Here is a 13,205-nt window from a genome sequence, read left to right on the forward strand (position 1 = left end):
GTCCTCCATCGCTGCAGCAGTGAATGCAAATCTGCAGTGGGACCGGTTAAAAATACTAAACCAAGCCGAGTTTCCGCTTGGCACCGCGGGGCTGCGACGGGGGTCGGTGCTGCCTGGCTGTGCCGTGCCGTGACCCCTTCCCGGCTCCTGCCGAGACCCTGCTGGAGCTCCAGCCCGGCCAGGGGTGCTGGATACGGCCACAGCGCCGGGGCAGGAGGGGAACACGGTGCTGCCACTGCTGGGGAGCTGCAGCTCGGCCGCCATGTGCCATCATGGCGACCTCTGTGTGTCCCTGGGGGTGTCTCTGTGTCCCCAGGACGTCTGTGCATCCATGGGATGTCTGCGTGTCCCCAGGATGTCTCTGCATCCACGGGATGTCTGAGTGTCCCTGGGGGTATCTGCATATCCCTGGGATGTCTGTGTGTCCGTGGGATGTCTGTGTGTCCCCGGGATGCCCGTGTGTCCGCGGGACCTCTGTCCCCTCCAGAAGCGCCCATGGGTCCAGGCTCTGCGCAGGGGCCCCAGCCATTCCTCAGCCCTGCCGAAATCCAGCCGATCAGCACACGGGCCGCGGCACTGCAGGGGCAGAGCTGCACCTCCATGATACCATGGACACCCACCATGGCACCAGAGCACGCCGTGGTGATGCTGCAGGGGGATGCGGTGACACCAGAGGCAGGCTGCGACGCCACCGGGGGACCTCTTCCCCGCGGCGAGAAAAGCCCCGCCCCCAAGTAGGCGGTTTGGGGCCAATTCCCCATAAAACGGGTGCGGGGGGGAACGTTCGTGCCCGGAACGTTCGGGCGCGGTGCCGCGTTTCCGCCGGAGCCCGTTCGCGGGCGGACCGGTTCCCCGGTGCGCGGTGCCGCCGCCGCCAGGTGAGGCCCCGCCGGGGCTGCGGGAGGTGGCAGCGGGGCGGGGGGGCCCGGAGCGGGCCCGGCTTGTCCCATGAGGCGGGGCGAGCCGTGGGACGGTGCCCTTGGGCCCGGCTCCCCTTCCCTGAGGGGGTGGGGGAGCGTCGCGATTAACGGTGGCTTTAATTAACATGTAATAAACATGCCCTCCCGTCGGGCTGCGCGGGAGCGGCGAGACTGGGCTGTGAGTCCGGGCCGGCCCCTGGGGTTCACACCGGCCTTTGGCCCCCGGGCGGGACACGAGGGGACACCGGTGCTGTCGGCCTGTGGCCGCGCTGGGCCGGGCCTGGCCCTGTGTAACCTGGGAGCCACATGGCGAGGGGTTTTGCTGCTGCTGCTCTGCGAGCTGGTGTGAGTAGGGTGAGGGGCGGGGAGCGGGAGGGTGGAAATCGTTGCGGGGGAGGGGAGGAAGAGGAATAAAATCGTTCCTTCTCAGGAGAGACGTCCGTAGTGGTTCAGGCTGGTGGCTTCCAGCCCCACCGTGCTTTGCAGTGGTTTTGTGGCGCCAGGAGCTGCCGTGAGCTCCCTAGCTGCATCCTTTAGCCATTGGAGTCTGGGGGGGGTCAAACCTTCTCTTTGAAGGCAGCAAGCACCTGCTGCACAGCCGCCATCTGCCCAAGGCCCCCAGTGACAGGTTTACACTCTGACAGGGAGGGTTCGTGTCGCCAGTTATCCCCGAGCAACAGGCAGGTAAAGAAAAACAGCCCCTGGCATTACATTGCCCTGTCCCGAGTGTAAGTCTGCACACACCCAGTCAACGCGAGTTCTCTGAAGCCCATAAATGCACAGGCCTGGCTAAAGGTGCTGCTGTTTATTACTCCATTAAATCTGGACTGGTGCTGTGGTAAAAAGGGGATAATGTAATTTTTGGAAGTGGCTGTTCTGAAGCAGCAGCTAACACCTGCTCCGGAGCTGTATGAGGAACAGCGAGGATGCCAAGTGCACTTAGCCGCGCTGGCCTGCAGCACGGCATGATCCTGGCAAGTGGTTGCTTCCAATTAATGCTCCTATCAACGTCTGGGGCATTAACGTCTCGCCAGTGAGCTGGCCTTGGGCACAGGTTAGGGGGAGGTGATTTGGTTTAGGTTAGGTGTGGTGTTGTCTCTTTATTTTATATTTTAGTCTCTACGGAGAAATGGAAAGATGTCATGTGAGCTTCGTCACAACCTGTTTTGTTTATTTCCATTCTATATGGTATGTGTCGTGAGTGCATATGGTTATCACACTTTGGGTTTAAAGCCTCTCCCCTCCCAGATGTTTCCGCACTAAATCACAAGTTTCTTTTGCAGAAGCAGAAATTGAGGTCAATATGCAAAAGAAAATATGTGCAAAGCCGATGTCTGGCTGGAGAAACGCTCTGAAGGTGGATGGGAGAGACTGCAGGGCTCACAGCTATGTCTATGCAAAAATAAACACTTGCCACTGTCAGCAGCTGCTGCCTCTGGATGTGTCTGAGCAGCCTGAGCTGGGTTGAGCTGTGCTCAGCTCGGAGTAGCTGCCAGTTGTCTGGATCCTCTTTGTTTCAGCTCCTCCCCATGGTGGGACGCTGAGCTGGGAGGCTATTTGAGTTAAGCTGCTCCACTGATAGGTGTTTATAAAAAAAAAGTTTAAAAAAAAATAAAAAAAAATCAAATCATTATTGCCAGCATCAAGGAAACATTGAGTACACTCTTACAGAGCGAGAAGTTGCCATCCTTTGGTTATCTCCTCTTGTCATAGTATCTCTCTGGGGATACTTCGGTGTTGGTGTTTAATAGCAGCCGTTAGACCACGCAGAAAAGCCCATTTTCTTCACAGCCACAGCCCTGTTCTTTCCTCTCTGCTCCCCTGTTGGCGTCGGTGATGGTCTCTCTATGGAGAGGGTGCTTGTTCTTGCTGAGTTTCCAGCCAGAGCTCCAGGCTCTGCGCAGGGTGTGTGTGTCAGGGTTCTTCTGAGGCGTCTCCTCAGTCCTCTCAATTTATTGCTTCTTCCACTCATCTCTGGTGCAGCAGCGGTCTCCCCTGCAAAGTGTTCCCGTAGTCCCATCACCTCATTATATTCTTACGGGATTTTGCACTGTGCGTTAACTTTTTCCCTGATGCTTCTGTGAGATGTTCCAAGCAGCGTCCAACACTATTACACAGACCTTTCCTTTTGAAAGGGAGGATGAAAAGAGGGGTAAAGAGCAAACTTCAGGGACTTCTTACCAGTTACCACAAAAGCTTTTTTGCTAACGTCTCCCGTGAGCGGATAGGTTGATGTCATCGTGCTGTCTAAGCACAGAAGGCAGAATACGTGACTGGGATACAGCTCGCGATCTTCTTGTAAAGCCTTTAATGGTGCTGGTACGCCGCCCTGTTCTCTTTTGGAGATTTTCCCTGTTGAAATGCCTCTGTGCATCATGTCACCACTGTGGCCGGGCGGCCGGCGTAATGCTTGGGCTGGGCTCAGATCAAGCTCTGGCTGCCCGGGTGAAGCCTGGTGCCGCGTCTGAGCTTGTCCCGATGCAGGTTGGTACTTTCAGAATGAACAGTCCCACAGGTCAGCGTGTGCAGGGCTGCGCTCCCCTGCTGCTGTTTGCTGGGAAAACCAGCTGCTCGGCGCGGGCAGGGCTCCTGCTGCCTGTGGCGGTTTGGGAGCTGTTAACCACTTGGTCTGTCACGTAAGAAAGCTTTTCAGCCGAAGCGGTGTTTGTGATGGATGACCCGTCAGGTGGGAGGGTTGGGGCACTTTCCTGTACTTAGGTGTGCTGTTGCTCGAATGAAGGCTCATGCAGGAAACAGTCCTCCACTCGGCTGAACCTTAGGAGGCTTGGATTTCATGTCTGGCTCCGTGCTGCCTAACTTGAAGCACAGAGCAAGGCAGCGGTTTACCAAAGCGGTGGAAACTGAAATTGAGAGCTAGGTACTTTTGTCTTTAATTTCTTTAAATGCTGGTCCCACTGAGTAAGAGTAGCACGTCAAGTAGCCGCTACTTAGGTCCTAATGTTACTGATCGATGAAAACTATTTCATAATTTAAGTTAGACTGGTTTTTAGGGATGTGGAAGCTGCGTAGGGAAGGGTCTCTGTCTTCTGTTCCATCCGGGCAGGGCCTAGCGCACTGGGGATGCAGCAGTCTGAAGCATAAACATTAATAATACAGTGGATATTATTCAAATGAAGGCTACCACTTTTCCTTTGTGGGAATAAACCCTTGGGTAATCACTGCACATACTTATCTGTTCCTATAATTGCTTTCTGCAGAATCACTTCAAAACAGGCGGTGCTGGCAGGATGCTGGTCTCCCTGCTCTTCCCTCAAGCGAGCCGGCCCCTTCGATGCCTCGTCCAGGACTTGCACCGTTGCAGATGGGGGTTGCACAGACAGAAGAGGTCTGTCTGTCCCCGCAGGGGTCTGCAAACCACTCGGGCAGCCTACAACAGTGCCATTACCCCTGTCTTCACTAGGGCTTTGGCTTTCGGTGATAAAATTGCTATCGTTGACCAAAACGGTGAGCACACTTACAGGGACCTTCTCAGCCAGAGTCTACACTTGTCCCAGGAGATCTGTAGAGCTTTGGAGTGCTCCAGCAGGGACTTGAAGGAAGAGAGGATCTCATTTTTGTGTCCCAATGATGCCTCCTATGTGGTGGCCCAGTGGGCTTCCTGGATGAGCGGGGGCATAGCGGTGCCCCTTTACAAGAAACACCCCGTGCAGGAACTGGAGTATGTGATTCAGGATTCGCAGAGTGCTCTAGTCATCGCAGCAGAGGAATACGTGGGGAAAATAGCCCCTAGTGCTGAGAAGCTGGGAGTCCCTGTTCTCCCCCTTCTTAGGTCTCATACTGATGGATCCATGAGTCACGCAGCACTGGAAGACAGTCCTTTGACAACCTGCTCCTCATGGAAAGACAGAGGAGCCATGATAATCTACACCAGTGGGACGACAGGAAGACCGAAAGGTGTCCTCAGCACCCATGAGAACGTGCAAGCCGTGGTGAGTGCTGCTTTCCCTCTGCAAAGCTTGTGCCAAGTGACAGAGGTCTTGGCCTTCGGAGGTGATTTGGGGTTGCAAACCCCAAAGCACAACACGCCTTACCACAGCCGAATTCCTGCACAGAGCTGTGAGGCTGTATCTTGAAAGTCCTCAACACTTTTAAGGTGAACGCGCAGAGTGTTTGAGGCTCTAAACCTTGTCCTTTTGGTGTTGCTGTGCTGGAACTGCAGCCAGGGGCAGATGGACTCTTCTCCTTGCTTTCCTGGAAAGCAGAAGGGATGAGACTTGTTGTGAAAAGACTGCTTTCTTTGCAGTTTGCTTTTCTTCACTGTGACTAGGAAAGAATCTTTACCCTTAATTGGAATATAATTTAGCCCAGCCTAGTACAGTACTGTGTGAAGTCTGTGCATTATTCAGCTATATATCCCCAAGGCAAAAAATCCATTAGCTCTCTGAGCCAAAAGGAATTAAAAGTTTGAATGAGCCTGCTGACTACCTCACCAGTTGCTTATCACTGCCTGCAACTGATAGACTCATGCCATTAGGGAAAAAGGGCAGGGAATACATCGTGCCTTACGGATGCCGCCGAGAGCTTACGTTGTGCTGGGTGCTCAGATACGGCAGTGTCGGGAGTGGTATGAAAGCCTTGATGGATAGAGCCAGGGCTTGGCTATATTGGGCAAAGAATCTGTTCCCTTACAAATATGCTGATCATTTGGGAGGTGGCCTGAGCAGTCACCATCTTTTGTGCTGTCTCGCAGACAAGCCTAAAATGTGCTCCCTGCCCTGTGGAAGAGGGTTGTGAATGACATGACTGAATTCCACCGTTCAAATGCTTTTCTTATTTTTAGATGGCTGGAAATAAGCTTTCCAGTTGCTAACACTGGGCCCTGAAGGGTATTGTTCACCCAGAAGCCTGAGGTCTAACACTTTAGATAGTATTCCTTTCATAACGATATTTTAGAAGCTTGATATACTAATATATTTTTACTAACATAAAACATATTTTCTGTTCATCAGACAGTGATTTTCTGCTCCTATGGACTGTTCCTTACAGGTACTAGAAGCCCAATGTCATCGGTGTCCAAACTATGTCAACAGAGTTCTGGGAAAATTAGGTTTTTGATTACTATTTCTGCCAACTCTGCCTGTGCAGCACCAGGCTAATAATCTTGTAAGTCCTACTTAAAGACATTGTTGACTATTTCTTTCTCAGTAGCGCGGAAGGACTTCGCTGATGTATACGAAGACACATACTGATGAGATGCAGGAGGTGTTCCTTTTGTATTCTACTGGTGTGGGAATTTTGCTTGTGCTGACCCTAAAGGAAAGAATTCTGTGCCCAGGCATTGTTCCGGGAGGTCTGGCATTTCTGACACCGGCTGTGCCCAGGAGATCTGGATACTCCAGGCTTTCCAAGCAGTGAGAGTCTCTCTTCCTTCCCTAATGCTGGGTTGTGTGTTTTCTTCTGCAGACCACAGGGCTGGTTGAAAAATGGGAGTGGAAGAAGGAGGATGTTATTCTGCACGTGCTGCCTTTACATCATGTCCACGGGGTGATCAATAAGCTCCTCTGTCCTCTCTGGGTGGGAGCGACATGCATCATGTTACCCGAATTCAGCGCACAGATGGTAAGCCTGGAGGGATTGCGCGTTGCCTTTGAAATTCAGCAGCAAGACCCCATGCGTTGTAATTAGAGCAACTTTAGAAATAATTTCTTAAAGATTTCCAGCCTCTTTAGCCACTGGCTGCGTGCGGTTCACAAACTGTCCGTTAAAAAACGCTTTCAGTTGGACGCTCAGTCTGGGGTAAACGTGCTCTTCTGGAGGCTACAACTTGTTTAAGCGTGACGTACGTAACCGTAACGCAACACTGCCCCTCCCCGTGATGTTGAGGGTCTCTGACTGGAGGTGTGCCCTTCAAATACCCACTAAGAGGATCTGTGCCCAGAATAAGGGTTGTTAATTTTCTAGTACTAGGAAAGGTGGAAATACTGCATTTTTTTTCTTGCGTGTTAGCGGTGTGCTGCTTGAAGCTGTGCTGCTTGTTGGGTACTTCATTTTTAGTAGCTTGCATTTTCCCTTCCAATCCTGTGTCCTTGGTGTTTTGTGTTACATTACGTGAGAGAACACAAGCTTTAGAGTTTTTTGCAGCCCAGGTAAGAGAAATCCTGGTACTCATCACTTGCATGAAAACACCGCTCTTTCTCTGTGGAGAAACAAGTGTTAACAGATCTGTTGGTTTAGACTCAGCGATATGAGAGAGCGTTTGCAAATTGAGAGCTTCTTGCAGGAGAGGTGTCAGGACGGAAACCTTGGATGCAGTAGAGACACGCTTATAATGTTGTGTTCTAGCCGAGACAGGAAACGCTGGTCCCAGTGCTCTGCTTCTCGTTTGTTCCTTGCTGCGGTGGCAGGCAGCTGACCTAAAGAAAGGAAGAAAAGGGACTAGAAACAGGGCAACCAAGAGTAAGGTGGAACAGTTTCTACAGTTACCGGCCCCTGGGATGCAGCAGCGTTCATCTACGTCTCCTAGTGTCGTCCGTGGTGAGAGACGTTGGAGTCTGCAGTGTCACTGTTAAGGGAGCAATTGGGTTTGCAGGTGCTGGTGCCACCTCGTAGCAAAAAGGAAACGTGCGTTGTCAGTACAAACTCCCTGGGAAAGTGAAAAGAGCCTGTCAAGCTTGTGCTTTGTAACAGAACAGGCTGCTTTACCTGTTCGTATTTATTTACATACTGGGTGGCCTCGTCACACTGAAAGGACAAAGTACAAAGGTGTGGGATACACCCAGAAGCCTTTGACTGTGCTGCTGTCAGGCAAGGGTGAGTCTGGGCTCTGACCTGAGCAACTGCAGGACTGTGTGATTCTTCATTGCTTATTTCTGCTTCTCTGAGAAGCAACCACAGAAAATGCACGCTTCCTTTCTTGTTTCAAGATGGCCCTGACACCTGAACACCCAGTTGTTGCCTGAGCACTGGTCCTTCGGGGGCGGGGGGGGGGGGGAAATTCCCAGAATCCTGGAGGGGCAGCTCTGCATTTGCGTGTCCAGAGTAAATAGGTCGGATGCTGTCATAGAGGAAGGCAGGAAGGTTCCCTGGCAGAGCCAGTGCTCCTCCGTGGCCACTGCCAGATTGTCTCCTGTCGTGTTTAGGGTGTCACCCCAAAAGCTCAGGGTGCAGTAGGGACACATGCCCCACCAAAGCCGGGGCTTGGAGAGTGTCCAGTCCTGGTGATGTGTCAGAAGAGTGTGCTGGCAGCCTGGAAGCAAAGCCAAGCCCTCTGGAGGGCGCGTTTCTCCACGTCCTGTGCCACCGGTGATTGATTGTCCCTTATACCCTTGTGTTTTTCTCTGCTCTCTCCCGACATCTGCAAATCAATGAGCTGACGTTGAAGGATGGGTTCAGGTGCCGGGGAGTGGGATACCCCGTCTGCCTTCTCTGATCAAAGCTCTCCCCGAGACTTGACAACCAAGGGCAAGCGGGGACAGTGCTGGAGGGCGTCCGCTTGACCCTGGAAGTTGAACTTGGGCAGGGAGGTCAGCGCGGCAAGTGTGCCTGCCGCAGCGAGAGCTGTTCCGAGGGCTCTCAGGTGCATTCGGGCTCTGAAGGATGTCACTTGCTTTTCTCTTTTTTTTTTTTTTTTTATTCCCTTTATTTTTCCAAGGGCCTCCCCTGGGAGCTGGAAGTGGTTTGATCGACACTACAAAGAAAGCACATGAGGGTAAATAAGGCTTTCTTGTGGAGTTTAATGCAAGCTGCCTTTCAGTTCCAGTCTATTTTCACCAGCTGTTTACAAAATGCCCTTTGCTACTGAAATCAGCTTTCAGAAAAGCAGCAGAGTTTCAGTGGAGGATTTTGCAAAAGGAGCCTGAGTTTTGCTGCGTGATTTTTTTTTTTTTTTTTTCTGCGCTGCACCTTGAGAAAGCAGCCAATTATAGTGTGATATAAAGAAACTCGAATGGCAGCTAAAACACTTGACAGGCTGATCAAAACAAGGCTAGGAACTTACTCTCAACCTGCTGCAGACATATTTACCCTTGAGTGATACTGGCAAGGGTTCAAGAGAAACCGCAGCAGCATGCCCAATGTGTGTTTGGTTTCTAATCACTAACACTTCATTATACAAAATAAATACTTTATTATTACAGTGTTTATTAAATTACATAATTTGCGGCGTGCCTTATAGTCGAGGATACAGATGCCAGTCTGGTTTCGGTGGTGGTAATAATACTCTTTTTTTTTTTTTTTCTTAGTTAGAAGGCGTTTCAAGCCCCGGACCAAGGCTTGCTTGTCGTTCCCTGCAGTGCAGTGTTAGGAGGTGGCATCTTTCAGACCCATCCGTCTGCTTTTGGTAGCTGTCCAAGGAAAGGTTAAAAATCAAGATTGTGGAGTAACCCCAGTGTCCTGACCGACATCCACTCTCTTACTAAAACAGCACCTGATGTCCACGGCTGCATGCAAGCTATTGCTGAGGCCACAAGGGCTCATTAAAGTGTATTGAGACGCCTCAAGCGTGAAAGTTGCTGCATAAAATCAGATTCTTTTTATTAAATGAGGACATCCATTACTTTGCACTAGCTACTGTACATGTTATAATTCACTTTATAGCACCATCTGTTAAGACTGTCTTGCTTAAGCTTTTTGTAGCATCTTTTTATTGTAAGTTATTAAAAAATATGGCTGCATCTATTAATCATTTATTAATAAAGGGTTTATAAATGGACCCTTAATTTGCAGCGTTACAGTCCACTTGTACATGATGTGCTAAGTCCTCTGGTGCGTGTACTCCTTGCGGTGAGGCGTGTCTCCACGGGGAGCCCTTCTCGGGCCGCTGCCTGCGTTCCTGCCTGGAGACCGTGGGAGCGGATCCCAGCGCTCCCGGGTATGCTTCTGGTGCTTGGGAATGACAGCTCTGACTGTGGGGGGAGATGTTTCAGCGCCGCTGTGGGCATGCGGACCGGGAGCGGGCAGGAGAACAGCAGTGAGCCTGATTGTGCATTCCTCCCAGCAGCTGTGTGGGGCAAGGGTGGCTCTGATATTGTTATTTATTTATATTTTTTTTTTCCAAGGGTGAGAACTGGGAGGGCAGAAACCTCCTTTGGAGCCAGAGCAAGCTGCAGCCTAAGCATCCCGATACGATCCTCCCATTATAACTTGCTTCCAAGCTGAGTTTACTTCTCCAGCTGCACTGCTCCTGTTTGCAGGCAGCCAGCGTTTCTCAGCTGCTTCTGAACCTGTTTGAAATGCCTGCCTCTTCTCTTACGCGGGAGTAGAAATTTTAAGGGTGCTGGGTTCATATAGTTTTTGCGGAAATTGCTCAGCAGTGAGTGGGGAAGAGATACTGTTAATGCCTCTGCTTGATGAAGGAGTGCAGCGTGAGCCGCCTTCTACTGGGCATCAGAGAAAGCCCATGGGCAAGTGTTTTTTGGAGCAGTTTGCACCACGCAGGCATTAGAGCGTGCATTCCCCAGCGATTCCTTCTCTCTATGTCCCTTCCTCACATCGATTCAGTAACGGCTGCTAAGGCTGAGCACACCCTGTGGGGTGACTGTTACTCGATGGAAAATGTCAGTGAGTCCGGAGAGACGGACCCAGGGGAAGCCAGGCGTCCTCCATGCTGGTGCTCTTGCCATGACAGTCACACATTGATGGCCCAGTTCTGAACTGGGACTTGGCTGTTCTGGGCACGCTGGGGACAGGAGCCTTTTGGAGCAAGTCGTGAGGTCAGTGTCTGCTTCGCAGGATCCTCTGCTGAGGTTTTTGTCGAGTGTGGATCCACTCTGAGTTTGGGTGATGGGAATGGCTTGTCTTTGCCTTGGACCATCTCTGATCTCTCCTTCAGGGAAAGATGGGAAAGATGTTCTAATAGCAAAAGGCTCCCTGTCAGCGCTTCACGTTGATAAACATGAGATCGGATCCCAGGAGGTCTTTCAGTCTTAAGTGCAGGAGGGGAAACAAAAGTATTCAAAAACGTAAAGGAAAAAGCTTGCTCTGAGTGAGGGGGGAAGCTTATGGAAATCTCAACTCCCCGTGACCTAGTTGCGGCGTGCGCTGCCCACTTGGCTCTGCTGGGCAGGTTTGGAGCTGTGGTGTGCTGCCCGCAGAAGGACAACACTGTCTGTGCCCTGCAACCGCTTCCGTGATAAATGCGCCGAGATGCAGATTTATTGCCCTAAAGTTCCAAAAGGAGCCGTTGTTTTGGTGCCAGCGTTACTGCATGTCTGACTTAAGCTGCCTTCAAGGATCAAGCCCTCTAAAAATCATACCCGGTTTTACAATGTCACACGCAAAGCCATCAAAATTGTTAATTTCATTTGGACTGTTCGTTCTAGGCGTTTGTCCTGATGGGAATGATGAGTGCCCAAAGCGAGTGTGTGATTTGGGACTAATTCTCCCAACGTGCTGCGAACGTGCTGTCACCCACGGCGGCGTTTTCCCCCCGTGGTGGGGGAGTGCGGCAGACCTGACGCTCGTCGAGGTTTTGCGTGTGAGGTGTTGCTCCGGGGTCGCTGCTGCATGGTGTGCTTACACCCCGGACTTCCTCGTGGAGACCAGCAGCCTGTGCTACATCTGGGAGCAAAACTGTTTGTCCTTGCCGCTGCTGTTATCTGTGCGAACCAGGCTGGGCCGAGGTTGGGTGCTGAGGCTTTAAACCTCCGCCGGGCTGTGCAGGGAGATCTGTGGCTCAGCAGTCACCGTTGCCTCCGGGAAGGAGAAGCGTGCACCGCAGTGAGCCTCTCCCCTGGATCCGTCGCTTCTGCAAACATCACTCTGGGCGGCTCTTTTAGTTTATTTTTAAAAGAAAAGCAAATCCAAGCAGAGGAGTCTGATCTCCAAGAACCAGGCACCGCTAAGGCGCTGCTGGTAGCGCGCTGGGGATTGCGTCTCCCATCCAGTTTCAGCTGGAGAAAGGCAATTGTCTTTTCATCTGTTAATGGGAGGCTTCAGAGGAGTAATTTTATTTCAGACTCAAAGAGGAGTCAGTGGAGGGAGGAGCAGGTCACTAGTGAATGGATTATGTTTGATCACTTCTCGCAGACCTGGCTTTAAAAAGTTAGAGTTTTTCTTCCCATCTCCCCAGATCTGCCGTCTGTCCTCAGCATCTGTTACGGAGTAATGTCTTTTGATGTGTGTGGGGAAATATAAAAAATGGAACCAGAGCCTGTCATATTTACTTATATTACCAGGTCCCAGGGAAAGCACTTGCTCCTTTCAGTATGCCTACAGCATAGGAAGGGTTTAAAAGCTTCAGCCTGGAATGCAGAGGGGCCATCAAACTGCGCTGATGAATAAATGATTAAAACCAGAGTCATGCCGAGCGCAAACAGTTTGGGGTTATAACAAACATGAGACGAAGCCACCAAGGGCCCGATTTCCCTTTGAAGAGAAGAATGTTTCTCTCTCTGCATATTGCTTATGGAGCGCTCGCGGCTCGGTCCTTCGGAGAGAGCAGAGCCCCCCCGTGATGCTCTCCCATCTCATGTCGTGCCCGTCTGCCTTTGTCAGGGATACACCGGCGTCGGACGTGGATGCGCGGTCCCTGCCATCCCTTCGGTGATTCTGTAGAGGTACGGGAGCTTTCTGACCTCGGCGTTAGGGACAGGGTCTGGCCAAACGAGGAGCTGGTTCGGCCGCAGACGCGTTGTTGCCTGTTGCTCTCGCAGCCGCCCTGAAAATTGCAGGCAGCCCTTTTCCTCGCCGGCGGCGCTGCCCGCCCGGCAGCAATCGATGCAAAACGCAAACCCGTCTCCCCGATCAAAAGGGAAGTAAAGGGATGATTTAACCTTGCATTAGGGGTATTGTTACTTTTGAAAAAAATCCAATAGCCACTGAAAATGATACGATAATTTTGTAGAGAAGGAGAGCCGTTGCATCTGTCAATAGAGGCAGCAGCGTGGGCCGTCTATTAGCTGTTTGCGGTCTGATGGGAAAATCCATGCTGATATTTGCTTCCTTTTCAGCTTTTGCATGTTTTTGCCTGCATCCCTTCTGGCTGGTTTGGGGAGTCCTGTATCAGGCAAAGCCTCGCAAGATTTAGCGTGCAAATGGTTGTTGCCACCTTCTCTTCTTTTTTTTTTTTTTTTTTTTTTTTTTTGCATGAGAAGATGCCCAGATGTTGGGAGCTTTGGTGTTTTCTGTCTAGTTTCCGGCATTGCGCGTCTCTCTGAAGGTGAGTCGCCTGTAAAGGAAAAAAAACGCCTTTTCTCCTCTGTGTTTGCATCTCTTGCTTCAGGTGATCTTAGCACATCTGGCGGCTGGTTGGGAAGGTTGCTGTGTGGAAGGACCATCTCTTGGAGCAGCTTGAATGTTCCTCTGTCCTCAATCACTTCATGCCAT

General features: G+C 51.3%; 1 protein-coding gene across 3 annotated transcripts in view; it reads left to right on the forward strand.

The window, feature by feature from the left end:
* Window positions 1–856: 856 nt before the first annotated feature.
* The window catches only part of ACSF3 (acyl-CoA synthetase family member 3), a 69,175-nt gene continuing 56,826 nt past the window's right edge, over window positions 857–13,205 (forward strand). Inside the window, exons 1-3 of one of the 3 annotated variants that reach the window (XM_063334850.1) lie at window positions 857–878; window positions 4,139–4,870; window positions 6,345–6,500. In XM_063334850.1, the coding sequence (XP_063190920.1) occupies window positions 4,169–4,870; window positions 6,345–6,500 (858 nt within the window). In that variant the 5' untranslated portion in view covers window positions 857–878; window positions 4,139–4,168. Of the gene's footprint in view, window positions 879–914; window positions 1,266–4,138; window positions 4,871–6,344; window positions 6,501–13,205 lie in introns of those variants that run through there. The other 2 variants (XM_063334849.1, XM_063334851.1) reach the window with 2 other exon arrangements.

Source organism: Chroicocephalus ridibundus, chromosome 4 (genome assembly GCF_963924245.1).
Source record: "Chroicocephalus ridibundus chromosome 4, bChrRid1.1, whole genome shotgun sequence".
Classification (NCBI taxonomy): domain Eukaryota; kingdom Metazoa; phylum Chordata; class Aves; order Charadriiformes; family Laridae; genus Chroicocephalus; species Chroicocephalus ridibundus.